At 51.9% G+C, this 27,794-nt stretch overlaps 1 protein-coding gene across 3 annotated transcripts; it reads right to left on the bottom strand.

Moving 5' to 3' along the window:
- EXOC3 (exocyst complex component 3) lies at positions 1–25,882 on the bottom strand. Of its 3 annotated transcripts, none has more exons than XM_065905228.1 (13): positions 25,828–25,882; positions 24,517–24,719; positions 22,813–23,032; positions 14,539–15,220; positions 10,080–10,197; positions 9,691–9,816; positions 7,221–7,321; positions 5,285–5,395; positions 5,058–5,208; positions 3,847–3,969; positions 1,708–1,869; positions 1,355–1,482; positions 1–1,020 (listed from the first exon to the last, which is right to left on the bottom strand). In XM_065905228.1, exons 2-13 carry the CDS (start codon positions 24,658–24,660, stop codon positions 849–851), a joined length of 2,238 nt encoding a protein of 745 aa, XP_065761300.1. In that variant the 5' UTR covers positions 24,661–24,719; positions 25,828–25,882; the 3' UTR covers positions 1–848. The 3 variants fall into 3 exon arrangements, 2 of the variants coding, with proteins under 2 accessions (XP_065761300.1, XP_065761301.1); XR_010658986.1 differs by having other exon boundaries at positions 882–1,020; positions 1,708–1,789; XM_065905229.1 differs by lacking the exons at positions 1–1,020; positions 1,355–1,482; positions 1,708–1,869 and adding an exon at positions 1,893–2,085.
- Positions 25,883–27,794: the final 1,912 nt, after the last annotated feature.

The following is a 27,794-nucleotide window of genomic DNA, read 5'->3' as shown; positions in this document are numbered from 1 at the left end:
CTGCTAACACTCAACTTTATTAATTCAGAGACCATGCATGACTGAATCCTATACACTTAAGTCTGGTCAAGCAGGAACTGGACTGGACTGACGTGTGCTAGCCGACAGCAGTTGGCAGGAAGTCTGGGAGACAACCATGTCTCTTCTGTGCCAGGATCGGCCATGAAAACTGTCTCTCACATCTCCATCTAGGCTGTGAATCGTCCAAGAAGAGAGTGCTCCCACCAGGATCAGCTGTGAGAACCGTCTCTCACGTCTCCAAGGTTGTATGTAACTCCTCCAAGAAGAGAGCCCTCCATGCGAATTTTCTGCCTCTCATGAGAAGGAAACAGCATGGCATCCACTCTGGTTCCAGATGCGTAAGGAAGGACGAGGCCCTCAGAGCAGCCCAGCACCCACACAACGCAAGGAGAAGGGGCGAACGCCGGAGCCATCCCGCAGCCACCGTGGAGCGCGGCTGCCAAGAGCGTACCCAGCACGGCAGCGCTGGAGTCGAGACCACCCCCAAGGCTCCCTGTTAACCTCAGGTGCAGGTCTGTAATTCGCTTGGTGTAAGAGTCACTCGCAGGCGCTCCTGGCATCATCCACCTGCCTGCGGGCTCACCCGCCACACCCACCACATCGCCTGCTGGCAGGTCTACTCCCGCGGAGGCCTGGCCTTGAGCTCAAGCATCTGAAACCTGAAAGCGGCTTCTGGGCGGGCCTGCAAGGGCATCACCAGTGAGGTGGGGGCAGGAAGCTGTCAGTCTCTGACAGCAGTTTGGGAAGTGTGCACACAGGGCAGCGTGGCGGGGTAGAGGGGCAGTGCTTTCTGACCCCGTGGCCGCCTGAGGCCGGGGTCACACGGGCTACTTGAGGAGCTTGGCCACGTTGAGGCTGGGAACCATGATATCCTTGAAGATGGGCACGTAGTCGGGACTGGCCTGGGCCGGGCCCTGCTCCAGTGTCTCGATGATGGTCTGCTTCATGTCCCGGCTAGCGTCCCCCCGCATGGCCAACAGCGCCCCGATGTGGTCGTCCCTGGGGGCGAGGGGGTGTCAGGATGCAGTTGCAGGGGAGCCCCTCCCTCCCTCCCCCACTAACACGCAGGAGGGTCCAGAGATAGCACAGGATGAGCATCCAGAAACCAGTCTGCTGGGCTACCTTCCCCTGGAACACCACACATGGGGACGCCAGGACCATGACTCCAGGGTGTCACGGTCTCTCTGAAGCATGCTCTGCACACGTCGCCATCTGTAGGCCTCAGGATCCCCACAGAAGCCCAGAGCTGCCACACTCCCCCCACCCCGGGGGCGCCCACCTAACGCCTGGGACCCTCCCCCTCCCCAGAGACTTCAGGGAAGACTGCTGGTACCTGATGTCCGGGTACTTGCTGACCAGAGTCGAGACCTCCAGGTAGAGCAGAGAAGGGTCCGTGAGCTTAATGACCTCTGCGATGGCGACGATGGTGTCGCAGTAGCTGTCCATCTCTTCTCCAAAGCCCTGCGGGTCCGCACGGCGCTAAGCGGGGTACACACCCGGGGCTCCGCCCGGCTGCCCAGCGCCCGCCTCTGTTGCAGCAACCCCTCAGGACTCGCTCCTCAGAGAGGGCTCAGGAAGAGGCGGGGGGCAGCCCAGGCCTTCTGACGGACTGGGACACTAAGCGCCCGTCCCCCGACCCCCCCTCCAGGCCAGGCGGGTCCCAGCAGGAAGATGTGGCGCACTCACGGAAGCCAGCTTGCGGAAGAGGAAGCGCAGCTGCTCGGCCTCGCGCACCATGCGCTCCGCACCGTCCTTGCGCTCCTCGGCGCTGCGGAAGGAGATGCGCTTCTGCATGACGGCCCGCAGGTACTCCTGCACCGCGCGCCGGTGCGCCTCGGCGATCATCCGCTGCGGACGGGGCTCGGTCAGCCTTCCCGTCTCAGTGACACGATTTCGGTGTCTACAGAGTTCTGAGGCTTTCTTATAAACTCGAGTTTAGCAAGGCAGCAAGTTCACCATGTTTCACGTTTGGCAAAAGGGCAGACGCGGCAGCCACGGGGTCGCAGCTAGAAGCTGGCTCCGCCCGGGCGCCCGGCAGCTCAGGCTGGTCCTAGAACAAAGCGCCTGCGTGGGGGGGGGGGGGGGGGGGGGTGCTGCCTGCAGCCTTGCCCAACATGTTCTGGGCACAAACCAGCTGTCAAGTGCTTCCTGTGAGGGCAAGGTGGTGGGCGCCAGCTCGGCCTCCCCGGGCCTGAGACCCCTTCAGGGGCTCACGGGCTGCCCCGGGGCACTGGGGCTGGTCTCCTCGCCCTGCCGGGCCTGCACACACCTCTGAGCGACTCAGCTCATGGGGAGTGTGGACCCAGTGCGAGGACTGGGCTCTGGCCAGGCCCCTGCTCGGCCCCTCCCACATCACACCCGTGATCAGAAGGCTCCTCAACACTGGTCTCTGCAGACAGTATGACTCTGGGAGTATGTTGGAGAAGGCTGTGGTTCTCTCCAGGGCCCACCCTCAGTGACAGACCCCAGGCAGTCACCTGTGAGCATGTGAGCACAGAAGTGCTGACACAACACAACATCAGGGCCCTGAGAAGAGACGCGAGAAGCCCCTTCTGCCAGGGAAGCCGGGAAGCTCCTTCCCTGCACTGAAGTGGGGGGGGACCCCAAGGTCCCCAAACAAGACAAAGCAAGACAGCGCGCAGCAGCTCAGGGAGCCGGTGAGGCCAGGCTCTCAGCAGAGCAGACGATCCCACAGGAGCAGGCGAGCCACAAGCCCAGGCTGAGGACTTTACACACCACTGTCAGATCAGAGTACAGAAAGCTCAAAAAAATAAAAGGTGGAACCGAAAACTGTACAAGCAACGAGAAATTAAAAACTGAATTAACCCTAACCTCTAACCATCAGAAGCTCCCGACACTGAGACGGGGCCATCAGGGTCAGGACTCCCCTCAAGGTCTGGGGGTTAGCACAGCTCGCTCCCAGCACAGGGGCCCTGGGTTAGATTCCCAGTTGGGGAGCTAAGATCCCACATGCTGCAGCTAAACACAGGCAACTACTGAGTCTGCACACACTAAAGCCCTTGAGCCACAGTGAAGACCCAAGGCAGCCTAAATAAACAAAAAAATAAAATAAAAACCCAAAACACCAGGTTCTTCCTACATCACTCTGATGACAGAGTTAGAATTTAAACTTTCAAATGAGACAAAGATGCCCCTTCCTGGGGATCCCAGCCAGGGAAGCAAGACGAGAAGATACGAAGAACGAGAACCAGACACGAAGCCACAGGGTGACGCTGCTCACAAATGAAGCAACCGTTTCCATGGAGCCCTGAGAGGACCTGGAGACACGCCTCCAAGTGTCTGAACCCGAGTTCCCGGTATCAAAACACACACGCTTTCGTAGGGCAAAAACAGAAATCCTGACTTTAAAGCAACAACAGCAAAACCCACCCAAGGCCCTGACAATTGTCCCTGAGCTTCCCCAGCGGCTGCCTGACCCCTGAATGGGGACAGGGCGTCTCACGGGGCCTGGAGGGACCGGTGTGCCCTCTGCTGAGTGCCGCTCAGCACAGAGCCGAGAGCACAGACGAGCAGAGGGCACTGACGCTCCTGGCCTCTCGTCAGAGTCGCGGTCAGTGCCCCACCCTCCCTCGGCACGGTCCCTGCTCAGCAGGCCCCGCCGCCATGGGGCTCTGGGACTGGAGCTGTGCCGGCGTGGCCATGGGCAGCACGGTGGACGCCCCGTCACCTTCAGACACCATTGTCTCCAACCTGCTTGGGGCCCAAAACCACCCCTGAATTCTCACCCTGAGAACTAATGACACCAGATTCTACAGGAGATGCCTGAGGACTGAGACCACACGGGGGCCCCATGCTCTTTCTTACCTTTCTATACGGCTTCTTAATTTTGGCAAAATCATTGAAATAGTCTTCCACAGTGACACAGATGATGTCTACAGCATTTGACCCTAACAGCCACTTCTTTGTCATCAACTCATTGAGATGTTGCTGGAAGCAGAAACCACAGAAAACACCCTCGTGACGGCCCGTCATGGGGAATGGGGTGCCGAGAGTCTACCTTCGCACGCCTGCCTGATGTTGTGATCACGACCGCCACACTTGTGCAGAAACCCTGCACACACACACTTTTCCCACACGAGACTTACACTACACTTGATGGAGGCATCTGTGCATGCATGTTTCACCTGAACTGACTACATCTATTTATTGTGTGGATGTTCTGTAACTAATTACTCAATTCTGATGGACATTTAAAATGTCTCATTTTTCAATTATAAAGAAAGCTGCGGTGAATCTGTATGTTTCTGCAGGTGAAACTCCCAAAACCAGAACTGCTGAGTCAAAATGTAGCAAACTACAACCCTCATGACTGCTGCCTCCAACACTTATACCAACTGCCCCCAAAACTGCACCAATTCACAGTATTGCAGAGAATACAAGAGTCTCTCTTTTTCCTCAAGTCCTATCACTGTGTGGTAGAAATGTTCTTAATCTGTGCCATCCCAGTAAGCAACACAAACACCGTTTTAATATACATTTCTTAGAAGATTGGTAACACTGGGCATTTTGTCTCCTACTCAGGACATAGACTACTCCCTTTCATGTGAAATATTACTCATGTCCTTTGTCTATTTCTCTATTATGTTGTCTTTTTAAACAGTTCCTTTGTTTTCAAACCATTTCTCAGACAGACATCATGAAATATCCTGCCCATAACCCCAGGAGCTCCTCCCTGCAGGACCCAAGTCATCATGACTCTGCTTTTTAGTATATCCTGGTTCCTGCCATCCCTGGATAATGTGAGCCATTTCCATGTTTCTAAGTAAACTCGCGTGCTCATCACACTCCACGCCTCTGAGGTGACCTGCCTGGCCTCACTCCTGACTGTGCGCCGTGCTCTGCTCACAGTCGAGCCAGCTGAGGACAGAGTGCGGGCCGGTGCGTGGCTCAGTCCAGAACCTGCCAGCAAACACCACCAGTTCCCACCCCGAAACTGCTGGGACACTTCCTGGAAGCGTGTCTAAGCGACACCGTGTCGGGAGGGCCCAGCACGGGGCGGGGGAGAGGGCGCCCACCTCCAGGTCCAGGAAGACTTCCTCCAGCAGGCTGCCGCAGCCCTCTTTGGCAATCGCGTCCAAAACCCCGTCCATGCTCGGCTGGCTCAGAGAAATGCCTTCTTCCGCCTCGTGCTTCAGATACTTCCTTTTTAAACTGACTATGGATTCTCTGCAGGAGACAAGACAGGGTGCCGTGAGGCGGCTGAGGGCCCGCCCCGCCCTGCCAGCCCACCCGCGTGGCTCACTTGAAGGTCTGGCAGTTGTTGACGACGGCGACCATGTACTGCACGTAGCAGTGCGGCTGCTGCCGGTTCCGCAGGTGCTCATCCCTGTACAGCTGCGCCTCCTCCTTGTACCTGCGGACACGGGCGGTCAGCGCGGCCAGCACCACGCCTGGCACACAGTCCCAGCACGGACACCTAGCGGGGCTCACAGAGTGAGGGACTGGGGAGGCGGGCGACCTACGCTAACAGTAGCGCATCGATTAAAATAGATTATTATAAATTTCATATCAGGCCTTGAAATATGGCTCTATATTCTGATTATACAAATACTCTGAAACATTTGTAACTGGGAAACTATTATTTTATCTGACATGTAACTCATCTAGAAACTCAGTCCAGTAGTGTTGGGAACACAATCAAATGTTAGATAAAACATCCTTTTCTGAAACTTCCCCCAAAGAAATCAAACTAAAAATACATCAGACTTTAAGAAGTCAGGAGCAGAAACGGAGACGGCCGCACACTTCACTTCTGAATGTTCTCTGGAGATGCTCAGACAGACGCAGGAGCAGAATACAGCACAACTGTGATCTGCACACGTTTTCAGAGCATCTTCAGGACGGAGCAAACTGAACAAGGCTGACTGAAGGGGAGTAATTAAGCATTAACTCCAGTGTTCTGCCCAAAGCATGGCTCGGCTAACCATACAGCTGAGGCTGATGAGGAGAATGTACCTCGCAGAGGAATCCCCACAAGACACGCCACTCGGCGCACGACCCTCGCGGATGGAGGCCGACGGGGCCTCGATGCAGGGCTAGGCTGTCGGCACCTGAGCCACTGGGGCAGGCGTGCGGAGGACATAGGCCTGCTATGTTCCGGCCCAGCAGTGAGGAGACACAGAGAGGCCTCAGCCTTTATAGTCAGGGTCTGGTCCAGGGCAGACGGCAGCTTGAGGCCTGGTGGGAGAGCCCGGGGCACTGACAGGAGGGCGTGTGGTCTCCACGGGCCAGGGGCCGGGGGGCAGGCCGTCCGCTGACCTGGCCTGGATGTACCACTGTGTAAGCAGGCAGGTCTGACACCAGTGGGGACCCCAAACACAGCGCGGTGCTGCAGGGGCCCAGCAGCCGCTCGTGGCTGTTGTGTGCGAGTCAAGGGCATTGAGGTCAGGGTAGGCAAGCAGGCGAGCCACACCACAGGGTCTGGCGTCCACAGTTAAGCATGGCTGACCCCTGAACGTGGGTTTGAACCGCACAGGTTCACAGCCACGTGTATTTTCTCAGTCACCGTGCCAGCTGCCCAACGGGAGCCAAGGCTGGCTGAAGCTGCAGACTTGGGACCATGGGCAGGACGGCCGCCTGGCAGGTGCTCTGTGGACCTGCAGCTGCAGCGGAGGTCCGCCCTCCAGGGCCCGCATCTTGCTCCGAGTCAACTGTACTTCAGCACAACAGGGGGAGAGGAACTAGATGAGGTCCAGGGTGGCTTTAAGTGGACAGCTCTGAACCTGGACAGTGGGCGAAGAAGCTCTTGTGTCACTCTGCCTCTGTCTGTGTCTGAAAATCTCCTTCATGAACAATTCAGAGGTGGGGGGCATCCCTGTGAGGTACTAGTCTTTGAGTACCTTCCTTCCTTCTGAGGGAAGGTGGCCTCCCCAGCCCCTGAGGAAGGCAGCCTGGAGGGGGCTCCCCGCTCCACCCCCGCAGGAGCTCCAGCCTCTCTCCCCGACCCCGCTCAGGGCCCACCAACACCCAGGACCCCAGGGGGTGCACTCGTGCAAAAGGCAGATAGTAAGTCAGGGTGTGAGTTCTAAATAACAGAAGAAGGTAACTATGATGGATCCAACCTTATATTCTTTTTTAATACTAGCCAGACTAAGATCAACACAGTTTAGCTTTTCATTAAAAAAAAATAAAAAATAAAAAATACACTTTATAATTAGCACACTGGTAAGAATACATACCTACTTAAGAAAGAATTCATTTGCTGAAGACACAAAACTAGTACCTTTGTTTTCAAATCTTCACTTATCTGAGCAGCAACTTGAAGGTTCTGCTCGAACATCTAAAAATTGGAGAACTTATGAACTTTGATATAAAGTCATGAGGATACAAGTTTCCCATATCAGTCCCCCAGAAGTTAACTGGTAGTTAGGACAACCCAAATTCAGAGAAAAAAATGAAGCCACTTGAAAAATAACAAAGTTAATTCAACAAACACACAAAATTTTGTCAGCAGGTTGAAAAAAAAAAAAAAAAAAAAACCCCAGTGAACCATTTCCTGATCACCTGCAGATCCCCCCGGGGAGACACGCTCTCACGGGGAGATACACGTTCTCATGGGAAGCCGGGGTCCGGGGCAGCTGAGGTCACGTGGGGACCGGTGCCGGCATGTCGGTCCCTTGGAAGAACTGGGAGAATAAACCCAGGAGCAGGGGCACCAGATGAGGACAGGTGGGGAAGGACCAGAAGGCAGAGCCTACCCCCATCATCACAGGACGTCAGTCTCCATATAAAGGAGGGGGTGGGCCCAACAAGCCAGGGACCAACAAGGCCACCCACGGCCCACCCAACGCCCACCTCTGTGTTTCAGGAGTGTGTGAACATGGTCAGCAACACTTCTGAAAAGAGACTGGACAGGCCAGGAGGTGGCAGGCAAGCCCACTCAAGGACACAGCAGGCGTCAAAAAGCAGACTGACTGTGCGAGCACACGATTACCCTAGAAATCCACAGGGCTCCCCCAAAGTACATCAGATTAGACTCGCCTAGGCTGTGTTTACGAAGATGAACCTTGACCAGTTACCTCAGGAAGCAAGCATCAGACACGTAACATATAATTACTGGGTTGGCCAAAACATGAGTCTGGTGTTTTCCATAAGATGGCTCTAGTAGCACTTAGTTATCTTTAACGTCATTCAAAACAGTTCTGCTGGACTGTGTCCAGACAGCTTCACATCAGCATGCATTTTTTCTTTTTAAAAATTGGTGAATTTTTGTGAAGCCATTTTAACACTGAAAATGGAAGAAAATAGTAACATTGTGGCATATTATGTTTTACTACTTCAAAAGAGGTAAAAACACAACTGAAAGGCAAAAAGATTTGTGAAAATACATGGCAAAGGTGCTATGACTGATCGAACGGGTTGAAAGTGGTTTGCGAAGTTTCGTGCTGGAGATTTCTTGCTCCACAGTGGGGCAGACCAGCTGAAGTTAACAGCAATCATATCGAGACATTAACTGTGAACAATCAATGTTCTACCACATGGGAGACGGCTGACATACTCAAAATATCCAAATCAAGCGCTGAAAATTGTTTGCACCAGACTGGTTATGTTCATCACTTTGATGCTGGGGTGCCATGTAATTTAAACGGAAAACAACCTTCTTGACTATATATCCACATACTATGTAACAAAAATGTTTCATTGTTGAAACAAATTGTGACAGATGGTGAAAAGTGGATCCTGTACAATAATATGCAACAGATGAGATCCTGTGGCAAGCGAAATGAACCACCACCAACCACACCAAAGGCCAGTCTTCATCCAAAGAAGGCAATGTTGTGGACATGGTGGGACTGAAAGAGAGTCTTCTTTTATGAGCTCCTTCTGGAAACTGAACAATTCCAACAAGTACTGCTCCCACTTAGACTAACTGAGAGCAGCACTCGATGAAAGCATCTGGAGTTAGTCAACAGAAAACGCATTATCTTCCATCAGCATAACATAAACCTCAAGTGTCTCTGATGACCAGGCAAAAAGCGTTACAGCCTGGATGGGAAGTTCTGATTCATTTGCTGTGTTCACCAGACAGGGCACCTTCAGAATGCCTTTTATTTCAGTCTTTATAAAAATTCTTTTAATGGAAACAATTTCAGTTCTCTGGAAGACTATAAAAGGAACTGGAACAGCTCTTTGCTCAAAAAGATAAAAAACTTTTGGGAAGATGGGATTATGAAGTTGCCTGGATATATGGCAGAAGGTAGTAGAACAGTGAATACTTTGATTAATAAAGTTCTTGGTGAAAATGAAAAATGTGCATTTTATTTAAAAGTTGAAGAACTTTTTGGCCAACCCAATAGCTTCTAGATTGAAATAAAAAACCACTAGGAACACAGAAGATGTAGGGTTCTGCGACCATGGGCAAAACTACTTGGCAAGCCTGACCCCTGGCTCCCCAGCTCTGGAGAGAAAAAGGCTCTCCCTGAGGTCAGCATGCAACTATGCAACTATGTATGTGTGAAGCCCTTCAAGGTCCCATGCGGGGTGGTGTGTGTGTGTGTGTGTGTCCCCACGGCCACACACTTGGAACACGATGGCGGGCAGCGTCGTCTGATAGTTGTCGTCCTGGTCGGCCTCGGGCTCTGTCCTTCTTGTCTGTCTCCAGTGTGTGTGTGTTTGTGTGTGTGTGTGTGAGGCCCCGTGGGCACGTACCTGGAACACGATGGCAGGCAGTGTCGTCTGATAGTAGCCGTCCTGGTCGGCCTCAGGCTCCGTCTCCTTCACCCAGTCCTTCTTGTCCGTCTCCAGGGCTTTCCGCAGCCAGGCAATGATGTTGGACTGAGCCGCAGGGAGGACAGAGCCGGCCACGGAGTCGACATCCCATCTTGGGGGTGCAGCTGCAGAGCAGCCTGCCCGCCACCCCTCACCCTGGGCCCCAAGGGCTCGGGAGACACCCTGACCCCACCCGCCCCTCCTGCTCCTGGCTCTGCGCTCGGCCCAGGCGATGGGCGGGTCCGGCCTTCAGCGGAGAAGGTTCCATCCCATCCAGAAAGGGCTGCCCTCCCTCCACCCGCCTCCGTGTGGGACCAACCGCGACTCACAGTCAGAGTGGACATGTAGGTGTCGAGCAGTGCAGAGACCACGTCTGCGGAGAGCAAAGGCTCCAGGAGGGCCACGTCCACCTCAGGGGCCAGCTCCGCATTCCCCATCATCTCCACGCTGTGGCAAAGGGGGGACAGACAGACAGACTGACCACCAGGGAGGCGGGAGGGTGAGACAGACAGACAGACTGACCACCAGGCAGGCGGGAGGGTGAGACAGACAGACAGACTGACCACCAGGCAGGCGGGAGGGTGAGACAGACAGACAGACAGACAGACAGACTGACCACCAGGCAGGCGGGAGGGTGAGACAGACAGACAGACAGACAGATAGACTGACCACCAGGCAGGCGGGAGGGTGAGACAGACAGACAGACAGACAGACCGACCACCAGGCAGGCGGGAGGGTGAGACAGACAGACAGACAGACAGACCGACCACCAGGCAGGCGGGAGGGTGAGACAGACAGACAGACAGACAGACCGACCACCAGGCAGGCGGGAGGGTGAGACAGACAGACAGACAGACAGACCGACCACCAGGTAGGTGGGAGGGTGAGACAGACAGACAGACAGACCGACCACCAGGCAGGCGGGAGGGTGAGACAGACAGACAGACAGACAGACCGACCACCAGGCAGGCGGGAGGGTGAGACAGACAGACAGACAGACAGACCGACCACCAGGCAGGCGGGAGGGTGAGACAGACAGACAGACAGACAGACCGACCACCAGGCAGGCGGGAGGGTGAGACAGACAGACAGACAAACAGACAGACCGACCACCAGGCAGGCGGGAGGGTGAGACAGACAGACAGACAGACAGACCGACCACCAGGTAGGTGGGAGGGTGAGACAGACAGACAGACAGACCGACCACCAGGCAGGCGGGAGGGTGAGACAGACAGACAGACAGACAGACCGACCACCAGGCAGGTGGGAGGGTGAGACAGACAGACAGACAGACCGACCACCAGGCAGGCAGGAGGGTGAGACAGACAGACAGACTGACCACCAGGCAGGTGGGAGGGTGAGACAGACAGACCGACCGACCGACCACCAGGCAGGTGGGAGGGTGAGACAGACAGACAGACTGACCACCAGGCAGGCGGGAGGGTGAGACAGACAGACAGACAGACAGACAGACAGATCGACCACCAGGCAGGCGGGAGGGTGAGACAGACAGACAGACAGACAGACCGACCACCAGGCAGGTGGGAGGGTGAGACAGACAGACAGACCGACCACCAGGCAGGCAGGAGGGTGAGACAGACAGACAGATAGACAGACCGACCACCAGGCAGGGGGTGAGACAGACAGACAGACAGACAGACAGACAGACCGACCACCAGGCAGGCGGGAGGGTCAGACAGACAGACAGACAGACCGACCACCAGGCAGGTGGGAGGGTGAGACAGACAGACAGACAGACCGACCACCAGGCAGGCGGGAGGGTGAGACAGACAGACAGACTGACCACCAGGCAGGTGGGAGGGTGAGACAGACAGACAGACCGACCGACCACCAGGCAGGTGGGAGGGTGAGACAGACAGACAGACTGACCATCAGGCAGGCGGGAGGGTGAGACAGACAGACAGACAGACAGACAGATCGACCACCAGGCAGGTGGGAGGGTGAGACAGACAGACAGACAGACTGACCACCAGGCAGGCGGGAGGGTGAGACAGACAGACAGACAGACTGACCACCAGGCAGGCGGGAGGGTGAGACAGACAGACAGACAGACAGACTGACCACCAGGCAGGCGGGAGGGTGAGACAGACAGACAGACAGACAGACAGACAGACAGACAGACTGACCACCAGGCAGGCGGGAGGGTGAGACAGACAGACAGACAGACAGACAGACAGAATGACCACCAGGCAGGTGGGAGGGTGAGACAGACAGACAGACAGACAGACAGACAGACAGACCGACCACCAGGCAGGCGGGAGGGTGAGACAGACAGACAGACAGACAGACTGACCACCAGGCAGGTGGGAGGGTGAGACAGACAGACAGACAGACTGACCACCAGGCAGGTGGGAGGATGAGACAGACAGACAGACAGACCACCAGGCAGGCGGGAGGGTGAGACAGACAGACAGACTGACCACCAGACAGGCGGGAACCCCTCAGCAGGGCTACTCCCGGGCTGGGGCTCGCTCAGCTCCGGGGACTGGAGCGAGGCAGCCCCTCCTGCCGCCCTGAGGCTGGAGGGGAGGTCTGTCTGCCCCCCTTGGCCCCTGGGGATGCGCAGGGCCCAGCAGGCAGGAGGCCCCGGGAGCCAGGGAATGAGCCTGGGTTTAGATGTGTGGCACGGGCGCTAACCCTGATGCTCCTGCGAAAGGACGGGGCCCAGAGTTGGCACCATCCGATGTCTGCACCTGGCCCCTGGGGCCGAGGAAGCCAGAGTGCGGACTGAGCGCTGGGAAAGAGCTTTCACAAAAAACATGAAAGCGAGGTATGAGACTTGATTCCTAGAAGGCCAGGGCTGACCGCTGTGATGACTCCTTAAGCACGGGTCCAGAATGACAACCCTAGGTACTAACAGCATCCAACACCCGTAAGGAACCCCAGATCTTCCTGCGTTAAAAAAGTACCTCACAACACTCTGCAAACACCCAAAGACCATTTACAGTCTAGACTACTTCTACCCCAAGAACCTTAATTCCGCATGAACATGTTTCTAGTGTGGAAAAAGCGCAACGTTTCCCTTGAGAAAGTCCCACACAACAGAACATGATGAGCAATAGGAGGCGTCAAAGAACTGCCACTGAGAGAACAGCGCTTAACCACATGGTGAATGAGAAACAAGGTAAGACCGACACCACGCAGGACATACAAGTGCACACGCCGCAGGCTGGTGGGTCGACCACGGCAGGGGCCCAGACCCCAGACTCAAGTCCTGCTCCCCACCAGCCGGCCGAATGACCCTGGACACAGTCCCCCAGGCCTCAGAGCAAAGGGGAAGATGAGAGGCCTTCCTCGGGGGTGACCCATGGGGCCTGTGCGCTAGGGATGGCTGTGGCGGGTGGCCGGCACATAGGGAGCTCGGAGGCCCCAGCCCAGCCCACTGGCTGCAAGTGTGTCAGTCACAACCAACAGACGCTTTCTTTCCCTTCACATTTTCCTGTATTGAAATGTGCACATGTACACGTTCTTTACTATAAGCAGTTACCAAACAACAAACAAAACACAGACCAAAGAAATCCCCAAACCACGCTTCCACGGTAGTGAAGAATCTGCCTCGCAAGGTAGGGGACACTGGTTCAACCCCTGATCTGGGAAGATGCCACATGCCGTGGAACAACTAAGCCTGCACGCCACAACTGCTGAAGCCCGCGCCCCTGGACTCCATGCTCCACACAGCAGGAGCCACCATGGTGAGAAGCCCGTGCACTGGAACTAGAGAGGAGCCCCCACCTGCTGCACCTGGAGAAAGCTCACACACAGCAACGAAGATCCAGCACAAAAAACCAAATAAATAAAAGCAATTAAATTTTAATTTATAAGTAACTAAATTTTAATTAATCAAATTCATCAATTAAGAAATAGCTTAAAAACATCCCCAAACCTTACTACTACAACAAGAGGTTCAATTTCTACACATCAGCGACAAGACAGGATAGGATAAACTATGCTTCCCTCTCACTACTGCTGCTACTGCTGAGTCGCTTCAGTCGTGTCTGACTCTATGTGACCCTATAGACGGCAGCCCACCAGGCTCCCCCATCCCTGGGATTCTCCAGGCAAGAACACTAGAGTGGGGTGCCATGTCCTTCTCCAATGCAGCAAAGTGAAAAGTGAAAGTGAAGTCGTTCAGTCATGTCCGACTCTTAGCGACCCCATGGACTGCAGTCCACCAAGCTCCTCTGTCCATGGGATTTTCCAGGTGACAGTACTGGAGTGGGTGCCATTGCCTTCTCCCTCTCACCAGCTAACCTTAAAGACTTTGACAACACCCCACCACTGCCTTGTTCTTCAAGTCCAACCTCAAAATAATGCTGGCACACAGTGACTCACAGCCCTTTCATGGAGTGTCAAAACCTCAAAGCCGAAGAGCAAAAGGATGGCTGATTCTATGAGCACACAGGGGAGAAGAAACCAGACTCAGGGTGTCAGAAGCCAGCGAGGGCGACGGGGGCCCCTTCAGCAGCCACACGACTGTGCAGGTCACGGAGTCTCGGGGTTAGAGGGCCAACACCTCCTGCTTCTGAGGTCACCGCGGGGCACACACAATGCTGAGCTGCTCACCAGTGTCCAGGCACAGGAGCCCCCCAAGCACAGGAGCCTTTGCATGACCCAACCCCGGATCACAGGCAGCCCAGGAAGGAGATGCCTCCGCCAGAGGCAACGCCTGCAGGTGCCAGGTGCCTGCCCTGCGCCAAGGACCCAGCGGCTGTGCGGGTTGCCAGCGGCCTATGGAACAGGAGACGCCGTGTGTGAAGGGGGAGTTACCTGGTGTAAGTGTTCAAAACCCAGGTCAGCAGGCTGACGATCTCGTTTGCTTCCAGGTCCTCCGCCGCAAGGTCCTGCATGCGCGCGCTCAGAGCCTGGTGGTAGGTGCGCAGTAGGCTCCGGAAGATCTCGTAGTGTGGCGGGAAGCACTGCGTCAGCAGGTTCTTGGCGACGATGAGGTCGTCCAGCACGTACTTCCGTATGATCTCCAGGTGGCGCACGAGCCACATCCTGTCCGACTCCCTGGTGTCCGCCTGCGTGCCCTCGATCCGGGTGGTCACTGTTCTGTCCAGGATGGTGAACATCTTCTCCTTCCAGTTCTTGGGTCTTCCAGGGGGCACGAAGCCAGTTTGCTTTTTCCGGTCAAGTATGCGCCGGTCAATCTTCTCTTCCCTTTCAATGATCCTGACGACAGAGACGAGCAAGGTGGGGTCACGGCGCACAGTGACCAGCGACCTCTGCAGCACCATCCACAGCTGCTTGGCCAGCTCATCGGACAGGCCCTGCGTGCTCCCGAAGTAGCTGTGGATGAGCGTCATGTCACGCGTGTTCCCGCTGTCCATGCGGTACTGCTCGTACATCAGCCCGTCCCGGGAGCACTCCAGGTCCATCAGCTTCCGGTGGGCTTGCAGCAGCTCCCCGTGCTCTATGAGGTCCTGCGTCTCCCTCACGATCTCGGGCACTGGGGGGAAGGCAAAGATGGGACCGTGAAACACCAATGCAGGGCAGCACGGGGTGCCAGGCCAACGGCAGGCAAGGGCAGCCAGGAACCCGCCCCCACTGGACAACTACCACACCCACAGGACTCAGGTGAGGGGCCACACACTGTGGAGCTGTGAGGGCTACTGAAGGCTCACACCTTCCAGGGAAAGGCATGAACAGTATTTCAGCTCTCAGCACAGTAGAAAAGTAGAAATTGACTACAAATGACCAGGAGAGACACAGGCTCAGAAAGACCTGAGAAGACTTTAAGTTTACATGCCAGCCTGGTCCTCAACAGAGACGTAGCCTACGACAGTCAAAACAGCAAAACTAATAAATAAAATCAGCATACCCTGGCAAAGAGGAACATCTGACTTCCAGAGCCATGTGTTAATTAGATTCAAATGTCCACTGCTCAACAAGAGCACAAGGCAACCAAAGATGGAGGAGAGAAGAGAGTCAAAGGGAAAACCAGAAACCATTCCGGAGAAGGACAGACAGTGGACCAGACAAGGACTCGAAGACGAGTTCCCCAACATGCTCAAAGAACTACAGGCAAATGTGGAGAGACGTGTAACTGAATGAAAAACTTACCTCAGATTCTCAGAACAGATTTGAGTGAGCAGAAGAATGAATCAGCAAACAAAGACAGGACAAAGGAAATTATCAATCATGAGGATAAAAAGGAAAAAAACTAGAGAAGAGAGAACAGAACCTCCAGGGTTTGTGTGTCACCACTGGGATGACCTACACGCAGGAGCCAGAGGAGGAGGAGGAGAGACGCTGTGTGTTTCTACGAGCTGAAGGTCTGCAGTGACCCCGCATCAAGCAGGCTTACCGGCACCACGTTGCCAACATCATTTGCTCCCTTCATGTCTCTGTGTCATATTTTATTCTTTTATTATCTTGAAACATTTCACATTTATAGGACATTCCATCTGAAAGCAGAATACGCTCTCCTCTCACATGCACACAGAACACTCTCCAGGATAGATCACATGTGCCAGCGAAGTCCCTGCAGTCGTGTCCACTCTTTGTGACCCTACGGCTGGTAGTCCGCCAGGCTCCTCTGTCCATGGGATTCTCCAGGCAAGAACACTGGAGTGGGTTGCCATGCCCTCCTCCAGGGCAGCTTCCCAACCCAGGGGTCAAACCCATGTCTCTTAAGTCTCCTGCATCGGTAGGTGTGTTCTTTACAACTAGTGCCACCTGGTGGGTCACCAATCAAGCCCTGGTAAATTTAAGGAAATTGAAATAGTACCAAGTATCTTTTCTGACCAGAATGTTATGAGATTAGAAATAAATTAGAGGAAAAAAAAAACTGCAAAAAACATAAACACATGGTGGCTAAACAACATGTTACTAAATAAGAAATCACTGAGGAAATTAAAAAATACATAGAAACAAATGATGACAAAAACACAACCACCCAAACCTAAGTGATGCAGCAAAAGCAGTTCTAAGAGGGAAGTTTCTAGCAATTCAACCCTACCTCAAGAATCAAGAAAAATCTTAAACAACCAACCTAACCTCACACCTAATGCAACTGGAGAAAGAATAAACAAAATCCAAAGTTACTAGAAAAAAGAAATTATGAAAATCAAAGAAGTAAATGAAATGAAGAAAATAATAGCAAACTCAATGCAACTAAAAGCTAGTTCTTTGAGAAGACAAACAAAACTGATACACCTTTAGCCAGGCTCATCAAGGAAAAAAGGGAGAAGTTTCAAATAAAAGAATTAGAAATGAAAATGGAGAAATTATTAATACAACTGACACTGCAGAAATACAAAGCTCCTAAGAGACTACTGTCACCAACTATATGTCAATAAAATGCACAATCTAGAAGTGAACAAATTCTTAGAAAGGTATAACCTTCTAAGACTGAGTCAAGAAGAAGTAGATAATATAAACAGACCAATCATAAGTGATGAAATTGAAACTATAATTAAAAATCTTTCAACAAACAAAAGCCCAGAACCAGACAGCCTCACAGACAAATTCTACCAAACATTTAGGTAAGAGCCAACACTCATTCTTCTCAAACCCTTCCAAAAAATCACAGAGGAACACTTTCAAATTCATTCTATGAAGCCATCACCACCCTGATACCAAAACCAAGGTTTAAGAAAAAAAATTACAGACCAACATCACTGATAAACATGGATGCAAAAATCCTCAACAAAATACTACCAAACAGAATCCCACAATGCATTAGAAGCACATACACCGTGACGAAGTAAGAGTTATCTCCAGGATGCAAAGATTCTTCAATATATGCAAATCGATTGATGTCATGCACCATATTAACAAATTAAAGAATAAAATTCATATGATCCTCTCAATAGATGCAAAAACAACCTAACTTCACGTAAATCAAGCTGGATTTAGAAAAGGCAGAGGAACCAGAGATCAAATTGCCAACATCTGCTGGATCATTGAAAAAGCAAGAGAGTTCCAGAAAAACATCTACTTCGTCACTGACTATGTTAAAGCCTTTGACTGTGGAGCACAACAAACTGCAGAAAATCCTTCAAGAAATGGAAATACCAGAACTCCTTACCTGTCTCCTGAGAAACCAGCATGCAGGTCATGAAGCAACAGTTAGACCCGGACATGGAACAATGGACTAGTTCAAAATTGGGAAAGGAGTACATCAAGGCTGCATATTGTCACCTGGCTTATTTAACTTCTATGCAGAGTACATTATGCAAAATTCCAGTCTGGATGAAGCACAAGTTGGAATCAAGATTGCCAGGAGAAATATCAATAACCTCAGATATGCAGATGATATCACCCTTATGGCAGAAAGCAGAGAGGAACTAAAGAGCCTCTTGATGCAAGTGAAAGAGGAGAGTGAAAAAGCTGGCTTAAAACTCAATATTCAGAAAACTAAATTCATGGCACCTGGTCCCATCACTTCATGGCAAATAGATGGGGAAACAGTGGAAACAGTGACAAATTTTATTTTTATGGGCTCCAAAATCAAGGCAGATGGAAACTGCAGCCACGAAATTAAAAAACACTTGCTCCTTGGAAGAAAAGCTATGACAAACCTAAACAGCGTATTAAAAAGCAGAGACATCACTTTGTCAACCAAAGTCCATATAGTTAAAGCTATAGTTTTCCAGAAGTCACGTGTATGGATGTGAAAGTTGGACCATAAAGAAGGCTGATAGCTGATGAATTGAGGCTTTTGAATTGTGCTGGAAAAAGACTCTTGAGAGTGCCCTGGACTGCCAAGGGGGGGTTTTCCTGGTGGCTCAGATGGTAAAGAAACTGCAATGCAAGAGACCCAGGTTTGATCCCTGGGCCAGGAAGATCCTCTGGAGGAGGAAATGGCAAACCATTCCAGTAGTCTTGCCTGGCAAATTTCATGAACAGAGGAGCCTGGCGGGGGTTTTGTGTCCATGGGGGTCACAAAAAGTTGAACAAGACTGAGAGGCTAGTCACAGTGGGTGGACTGCAAGGAGATCGAACCAATCAATCCTAAAGGAAATCAACTCTTGACTATTCACTGGAAGGATTGATGCTAAAGCTCCAATACTTTGCCCACCTGATAGGAAGAGCCAACTCATTGGAAAAGACGCCGATTCTAGGAAAAACTGAGGGCAGGAGAAGGGGTGACAGAGGAGAAGATGACTGGATAGCATCATTGACTCAATGGACATGAGTTTGAGCAAACTCCAGGAGATAGTGAAGGACAGGGAAGCCTGTCATGCTGCAATCCAGGGCCGGCAAAGAGTCAGACACCACTTAGGAACTGAACAAGAATGACAATAAGAAGACAAACGATCTATATGCAGAAAACTGTTAAGACAGTGATGAAAGATATCAAAGACGACAGAAACAGACGGAGAGATACACCATGTTCTTGGATAGGAAGAATCAATATTGTGAAAATGACTATACTACCTAGAGCAATCTACAGATTCAATGTAATCCCAATCAAATTACCTGGCATTTTTCACAGAATTAGAACAAAAAATTTTACAGTCTTTAAGGAAACACAATAGTGGTACAGAACCCACCTGCCAATGCAGGTTAAATGTAAGAGACACGGGTTCAATTCCTGGGCCTGGAAAATGGAAATTATAGCTATATTGGCAAATTACAACTATAAACACTTACATTAAAAAGGAAGAAAGATTTCATATCAACAACCTAACTTCACAACCTAAGGAACCAGGAAAAGAATAAAGTAAACCCTCACCTATAATGGAAAAGAACATGAAAAAGAACAGATTATACATACATGTATGTGTGTAACTAAACCACTTTGCTGTATACCAGAAACTAACACAACATTTTAGGTCAACTATACTTACTTTTAATATTCTCCCAATCCCAAAGAAAGGCAATGCCAAAGCATGTTCAAACTGCCACACAATTGCACTCACCTCACATGCTAGCAAATTAGTGCTCAAAATTCTCCAAGCCACGCCTCAACATTATGTGAACCAAGAACTTCCAGATGTTCAAGCTGGATTTAGAAAAGGCAGAGGAACCAAAGGTCAAATTGCCAACATCTGCTTTACTTCTGCTTTATTGACTACGCCAAAGCCTTTGACTGTGTGGATCACAACAAATGGTGGAAGATTCTTCACGAGATGGGAATACCAGACCACCTGACCTGCCTACTGAGAAATCTGTATGCAGGTCAGGAAGCAACAGTTAGAACTGGACATGGAACAACAGACTGGTTCCAAATCAGGAAAGGAGTACATCAAGGCTGTTTATTGTCACCCTGCTTATTCAACTTATATGTAGAGTACATAATGAAAAATGTCAGACTGGATGAAGCACAAGGTAGAATCAAGATTGCCGGCAGAAATATCAATAACCTCAGATACACACATGACACCACCCTTATGGCAGAAAGTGAAGAGAAACTGAAGAGCCTCTTGATGAAAGTGAAAGAGGAGAGTGAAAAAGCTGACTTAAAACTCAACATTCAAAAAACTAAGATCATGGCATCCAGTCCCATCACTTCATGGTAAATAGATGGGGAAACAAAGAAAACAGTGACAGCCTTTATTTTCTTGGGCTCCAAAATCACTGCAGATGGTGACTGCAGCCATGAAATTAAAATTAAAAGACACTTGCTCCTTGGAAGAAAAGCTATGACCAACCTAGACAGCATATTAGAAAGCAGAGACATTACTTTGCCAACAAAGGTCCGTCTAGTCAAGGCTATGATTTTTCCAGTAGTCAAGTATGTATGCTAGAGTTGAACCATAAAGAAAGCTGAGTGCTGAAGAATTGATGCTTTTGAACTGTGGTGTTGGAGAAGACTCTTGAGAGTCCCTTGGACTGCAAGGAGATCAAACCAGTCCATCCTAAAGGAAATCAGTCTTGAATATTCATTGGAAGGACTGATGCTAAAGCTGAAACTCCAATACTTTGGCCACCTGATGCAAAGAACTAACTCACTGGAAAAGACCCTGATGCTGGGAAAGATTGAAAGCAGAAGGAGAAGAGGATGACAGAGGATGAGATGGTTGGATGGCATCACTGACCGGATGGACATGAGCTTGAGTAAACTCCGGGAGTTGGTGATGGACAGGGATGCCTGGCGTGCTGCAGTCCATGGGGTCACAAAGAGTCAGACACAACTGAGCGGCTGAACTGAACTGAAAGGAAAGAAAGCTAACCCTAAAGCTATCAAAAGAAACAAAGTAAGACTAAAGCAGAAATAAACAGAAAACTGAAACAAAAAACAGAAAAATCAAGAAAACCAAAGGTAGTTCTTTGAAAAGACTAACAACTGACAGACCCTACCCAGATGAACTGAGGGAAAAAGAAGACTCAAATATTAAACAGTTAAGGCATGGGCATTACTGCCAATTCTACAGGAAAAAAAGGATTAGAAGAGAGCACCGTGAGCAAATGTACACCAACCAGTTGTATAACCAGATGAAGTGCAAATTCCAAGAAACACAAAACCTATACCACCAAAAAACCAGAAACTCCAAATAACCAGTAAGGGGCTTGGTGGAGGGGCAATGGGAAGCGATCATTAACAGCTGCAGACTTTCAGGTGTTTTCTTTCAGTTTTACCAAGACATAATTTACACACAGCTCTGTGCAGAGTTCCAGTTTTCAAGGTGAAGACAGTCCCTGAGATGGACAGTGATGATGCCTTCACAACGATATGAAAGTACCTCACACTATACAACTGTACACTTAAAAATGATCAAGATGATAGATTTTATATTGTGCATATTTCATATATTTTAAAGAGAGAAAAGAAAAACAAACAGGCTCTGTTCATAACACTACAGAATTAAAGGCAATGATAAAAGTCTGAAGGGAGACAAACAAGCACAACATTTTCTCAGTAAAAACACGCTCCTAACAAAAACCACATCTACCTCACAGCCCTGTTTTCCATCAAAAGAAGTACATTGTTTTCAACCTCTATGGATGAACTGGTAGCTTTTTGGTCACTTGGGTTATGTGGATCCAAATGCCGTGTGGATGAAAAAGTAACTTTTTAGTCTTCTGGTGTTTGTTTTACAAAACCAGAAGAAAATGACAGTCAACAAGAAATTATAAGACAGAAATCAACTAAGAAGGCTCTAAACATCATGAAGGAGATCCTGGCAGGGGGACCGGTCCGATTCCAGGCTGCCAAAGGTCACCAGGAGGGGCTGCGGCCAGGGGCCCAGCGCAGCCGGCGGTGCTGGGTCACTGACGTGGGCAGAGCAGGGCCTTGGAACACGGCCCTAGTTGTCAGGCCCAGGGCAACAAGAATGCACAGAGGGACAGCTCGGTACTCAATAACGCTGCCACCAGACAACGCGAGTCCAGAGGAACAGCGCACTCGCGCCGTGGCTCACAGCGGTGGGTGGAGGGGAAGGGCTGCACCAGGTTACACGCAGGGGTCAAGCAGCATGAACACATGGAGACCAGACACCAGAGGAGGGAAGGGAAGGGGTCAGACCACCCTGAGGTTTCTGGCTGGGATGCTGATGGCCGTGACAAAGGCGCGGGGGGAGGGGCACACGGATGGACTAGCTCTCAGGGGCAGAGCACGAGGAGGCTCTGCCCCGGTGACGGCTGACACGGAGCACTCTTCTTCATGCCAACGAGGTACTGGGACAGGATTCTGAAAGGGTCACTCACTCCCTGCTGCCCCCTCACCACCCCATCAGCCCCAAGGACTCCTCCAGGCCCGACCTCCATCAGGGCTGGGTCTCCAGGGCTTGGCTGCCCCCAGCCTCCAGCCTGTGCCCAGGCCTCCTGCCTGGGAGCTGCTCCCTCCAGGACCTCTCCCGCGCCTGGCAGGGTCCCGCGAGCCACGTCGCAGCAGAGGGAAGAGCGTGCATCCCTCCCCATGTCTCCCTCCAGCTCTCCATCTGTCCCTCGGTCCCAAAATATTCAGAACCACACTCCCAGCCCTTATCTACTCAGCAGACCACCCATCCATGTTCAAACAAGACCCTAACTGTGCAGGTCAAACCACACCTCTCACCCACTCTGGGTGGGCCCACAAAACACACCGCCCCAGGACAGCTGAAACCCCCCACAACACAAGCAGGCTGAGGATACACGTCCGCCGGCGGCTACCTGAGAAGATGTTCTTCAGGTTCTCCACGGCAGCGGCAAGCTGGCTGTGTCGCACGACCGCGTCCTTCACATCCTTGAGGTTCTCGATGGTGTTGATGCTCTGCCTCCAGTCCTTGCTGACATCCGCCAGGGACTGCTGGATGGCCTTGACATCATTCAGCGCGTTATGGAGCTGGCTCAGGCCCGTGCGCACGCCGTCCAACTGTGACTGGATTGCAGCCTAGGGAAGACACCGGGGGTGAGCAGAGCCAGGCCGGACCTGGAGGCTCATAGAAGAGAGGCGCTGTAGTAACAGAGAACAGTCAATAAACAAAACAGTAATGTTTGTAAGCTTTGTTGAGAAAACCTCCTAACACTCCTCATGCAGCCCTTGGCCTGAAAATGCTAGACTCCACTGTGGGAATGCCCTGGGTCCCATAACCCCCCTTAAATGGTCCCCTAGGACTCTGCACACCATATCACAGGCCTCCTCAGCTTCCTAACAGGCCTGATCTAAATGGAGAAATAGTCAGGATTTGTCATTAACTTGAGTGGAGAGGGATTTCCTGCCATTCAAGCCAGAACCAGACTCTGCCCCAGGATGGCTGAGCCCCAGACGCAAAACTGGTGCATCTGAGATTCAGACTCACTCTGAGGGCCCGTGGACGTGCCGCCCAGGGAGCCGTACAGTCAGTCAGAAGGGAGAGAGCATGAAGGAGCAGCAGCAGGTGGATGGCAATAGGAAGGGAAAGACAGCGGAGCACGATGGAAGTCAGGAACACCTTTCACCCATGAGTCGTTAAGTAGCACTTAAAAATAACTAATGATTTCAACAGACCACACAGCTGCTGGTTAATCCATGGGTTTCTAGAAGAGATTAAAATTCTGAACAAAAATGTAGCAGGTCTAAACTATTTTTTAAATTGACACGAAACTGCTTCAAGTTAGTCCAACAGGTCTTTGGCTGCTTTGCTGTTGCAAATCAATGACCCACATCCTGTCTCATCAAACCTGCCATTACCTGGGCACCAATGTTTTCAATTGGACAGGCAACCTCACTATCATATCAGTGTGAGAATTAACCTTCCTCAAATGCACTCTCTTAAATCCTCAAGACTGTTGTGCTGCCAGTCAGCAGGCCATGGTCTTAACATTTTTATAACTATACCAGGCAAGCACTGTTTTAATAAAACCCAATTTCTCCACATGAATTAAGTTGAAAGCCAATCCAAATCATAAAAGATTGACTTGGTTTCTTGCCTCACTTTCACATACACTAATAAATGTATAGAGCTCTCTTCCTTCCTGTCACAAGGCCAACAGAGTGCCTGGTTCACAGTCAACATACTATAGCGTGTGCTAGAAGGACCCAAACAAAATGTTCTCTGGACATACTCTGTGGAAGAGCGTTTACCAAAGAAGAAAAACCGTTACTCTGCTAGTGTTTTTTAAAAAGCTTAATGGACACTTCTGGATGCTTAAAGGGGTTGTTCCTTTGGTGTTTTCAACATCCCCCTGTCTAATTTGTCAATCTACTAATCAGCAATATATTATTGGAAAAAACGTGCTAAATTAAGGTAATGTTCAAGTCTGCCTTCTTCCACATCCTCATAATGTCCAATTTGGCAAAGTTATAACTTTGTTAAAGGAACTTGAAACTCAAGATAAAAGACCCTGTCCCGCTGGGGAGTGCAGCAGGTGCTGATGGCCACTCTGACCTTGTACCTTTAATCTGGCCTCCACAGAGGCCTTCTTCCGGGCCTCTCTTCTGCGATACTGCTCCACTTTGTCCAGCTGGTCCGGGCGCTGCAGCATTCCAGCAACCCTCTGGACTGCTGTCGCGACAGCCTCCCGATCAGTCTCCTTCATGGTTACAAAGCAGGGAGGATCTCAGCACCTCTCATACTAGAGGCATCCTGTGTCCACGGCTAGATGGGGAACGGGGAGGCGGGATGTGTTAGGAAGGTAGAGATGTTAGTGACAAAACTCACCCCCTCCACCAACAGTCAGCTGTCCACAGCGGAGCTATAAGAAGAGCATCTGAGATCATTAACCCAGTAAACCTGAAAGCAGAACTAGGATTATGAACTCCTGGATAAGAAACAAACTTTCAGAAGTCAATTTTACCTTAAAGTGGAGCAGGGGCAATTACAGGCAAAAAATATTAGCATATGGAGGAATCCAGATTACTCACATCAGACGTCAGTCTCCAGTGCACTTCTCTCCCCCAGACAGGTCCCCTTTCCCATTTCCAGAGCCTTCACACCCGCCCTGAACTCCCTGGAGGGGCGGCTGTGCCAGGAAGCCCCGGTGAAGACGCGGAGTCCCAGGGCCAGCACACACCTCACCATCCCCGCGGAAGTTTCACACCCACCCTACGATTCGCCTCAAAAATCACTACCTGTAGACTCTCAAACCCCACGTCTTACTATTTAACAGCCCCAGTGAACAGGTGAGCAGCCAAACGACGCTCTCCTCAGGATAACGCACTCCTGCCTTCGTGCCGGCTCCACCAACATCCGAGCCGGGGAGCTCGGTGAGCGTCCGGCAAAGGAGAGAGCGGACATCTTTGGTAAGCCGCCCGTTTCCACGCATGTTTTCCGTGCACGGATCTCCAAGATGCTCCCCATTCCCTCCGCAAACGCTCTCAGAGCAACACCCAAGTCCCCGCAGACTCTAAGGGGCGGGACCCGAGTGCCTCTGGCGCCCTCACGGACCTGGGCTGGGGCGCCGTGTCTCCTCGCCCCCTTTCCGGGCCCTGGGCTGCGTCGGGTCCGGGGCGCCCGAGGCGGCCGCGGGTCTCCCGGCCGCCGCCCGCGCGCTCAGGTCCGCACCCGCTCCCTCCTCCTGGCCTGGCGCGGCGTCGGCCCCGTCACGGACGCGAGCCTCTTGATGGGACTCAGCCGACCCCGGGACACCCCCCCCGGCGGCCCTCACCGCCTCCTCGCCGCGCCCGCAGCTGCTAGAGCCGGGGAAAGGGGCGGTGGGCGGGGACCGCGACCGCCACCCGGCCGCCACAGCTTGCCGCAGCCTCACCTCGCGGGTCACCACCGCCGCCTCCGCCACCTCCGCAGCCTCCACAGGCCGGAAGTGAGCGCTTGACTGGCACTTCCGCTTCCGGCTTCGAGACTGGGCGGGCGGGGCCTGGCGGCTCGGGGCGCGCGGGCTCAGTGACTGTGGGGGCCGGCTGCCGACGGCGCCACGGTGCGCGCAGACCAGAGCGGGCGGAGCGGGGCTGCGGCACGCGCACACCCCGCACACACGTAAACACACACACAGACACTGCACACACATAGATAGACACATAAGCGCACAACAGACGCCCCACAGACACACATCACAGATGGACACGCCACACACTCCACACAAATGCAGACGCCACACACGCTTGAGCACAGCCCCAGTCAGCATGTGTGCGTGTGGCTCACAGAGGCAGGGCCAGGGAGGAGGTGTGCGAGCCCCTACCTGCGGCCGTGCCACCGATAGCAGATCACCCTCCAAGGGCCAGGACTTAAGCGCCTGACTGGCTCTGAGGACTGATCCCTCTGTTATTTCATCTGTCCCTAGTAATTTGTGAAAATATAGCGCCATGCTGGGTCAGGAAGATCCCCTGGAGAAAGAAATGGCAACCCACTCCAGCATTCTTGCCTGGAGAATCCCCATCTGCAGAGGAGCCTGGCGGGCAACAGTCCGTGGGGTCCCAAAGAGTCGGACCGGCTGAGTGACTGAACACCAGAGAAACAAAGAATGTAAACAGAAATTATAATTATGTTTGAAATTCTGACTGTACAGGCATTTTGAAACATCCTCAGTGCAAGAGTGGACCAGGGAAAACAAACAACAGAACCCCCAAAAGCAATGTCTCCCAGGTGCTGGGGTCTCTGGGTCAGGAGAGGATCCCAAGAAGACAGAGCTGGGAGCCTGTGCCTACCTGGGTTTGGTGCCCTTCTCAGCGGAGAAGCTCTCTCGGGAAGGCAGCCTCAGCAGAAGACACCAGGAGCGGTTTTTGAGAGGCCCCAGTCCGGCGGACTAAAGAAGGGAGCGAGGTACGCCTCTGAAGCGTCCTGAGAGAGTGGAGATCTTGTTAAGCTGTAGCTTACACTTTGTTAAATACAAAGAGAAAGTGCAAGCAGTGCCATAGTAATACTAGGAAAAGAAAAGCCGACGGATCATTGGTAACTAAAACACAAAAGGAGGAGTGGAAACATGTTCAGATATATTGATTATCAGGACACAAGTTTAAAACAACTAGTTATTGTAAGAAAAACATGTAAAACATGAAGAAAAAGGATGGTTAAGTTTGGAGGAGGTTTGCACACCAGCTAGTCTGGACCCGAAAAAGCGGTTGTGGTGATGTTAATACCAGACAAATGGGCTTTATGTCAGAAGCACTGCCAGAGAGAGTTATTTTAAGATACAAACACATAAACCACCAGGAAAAAGATAGTTTGCTGTGCCAAGATTTTAAACTCTTGTGTCTATTTTAGTCCTTAAAGAAAAAGACAAGCCATAGATTGAGAGAGAAACTTTAACTGACAAAGTGCAGCTATCCTGAATTTTCAAATAATGCCCATGGTTCAACTAAAAACAGCAAACAGGTGCAGGGCAGACAGCAGAGGACCTTTCACCTCTCTGGGGAAGAAATCAAGATGAGGGTACCTTGTGGCACCAGCATGGTCTTTGTGAAGGCAGGGGGCCCTCGCCTCCCTACAGCCTATCTGGTCTTCAGACCACCGCCCAGGGTCGTCTCCACTGCAAGCCCTCTGGTGGCCCCCTCACCCAGACCTGCCTGTGACCCGCCACCCCTGCCTGACTTCTTCCCCGCTCTCTCCTCACCCTCTCACTCCAGCTTCCTCCACACACGATCTGTACGGTTCCTGTCAAGTCTTGGCCCAAGGCCGCCTTGCCCACAAAACCACCACCTGGGTCACCAGGCCCCAGCTGACCCACCTGAGCAGCACTCAGCCCGTCCCCACGCGTCGCAGAACCTACACAGTCCTTTG

This window comes from Muntiacus reevesi, chromosome 14, assembly GCF_963930625.1.
Source record: "Muntiacus reevesi chromosome 14, mMunRee1.1, whole genome shotgun sequence".
NCBI lineage: Eukaryota > Metazoa > Chordata > Mammalia > Artiodactyla > Cervidae > Muntiacus > Muntiacus reevesi.
The sequence above is the reverse complement of the archived record's forward strand: the minus strand, read 5'-3'. Positions and strand labels throughout refer to the sequence as shown.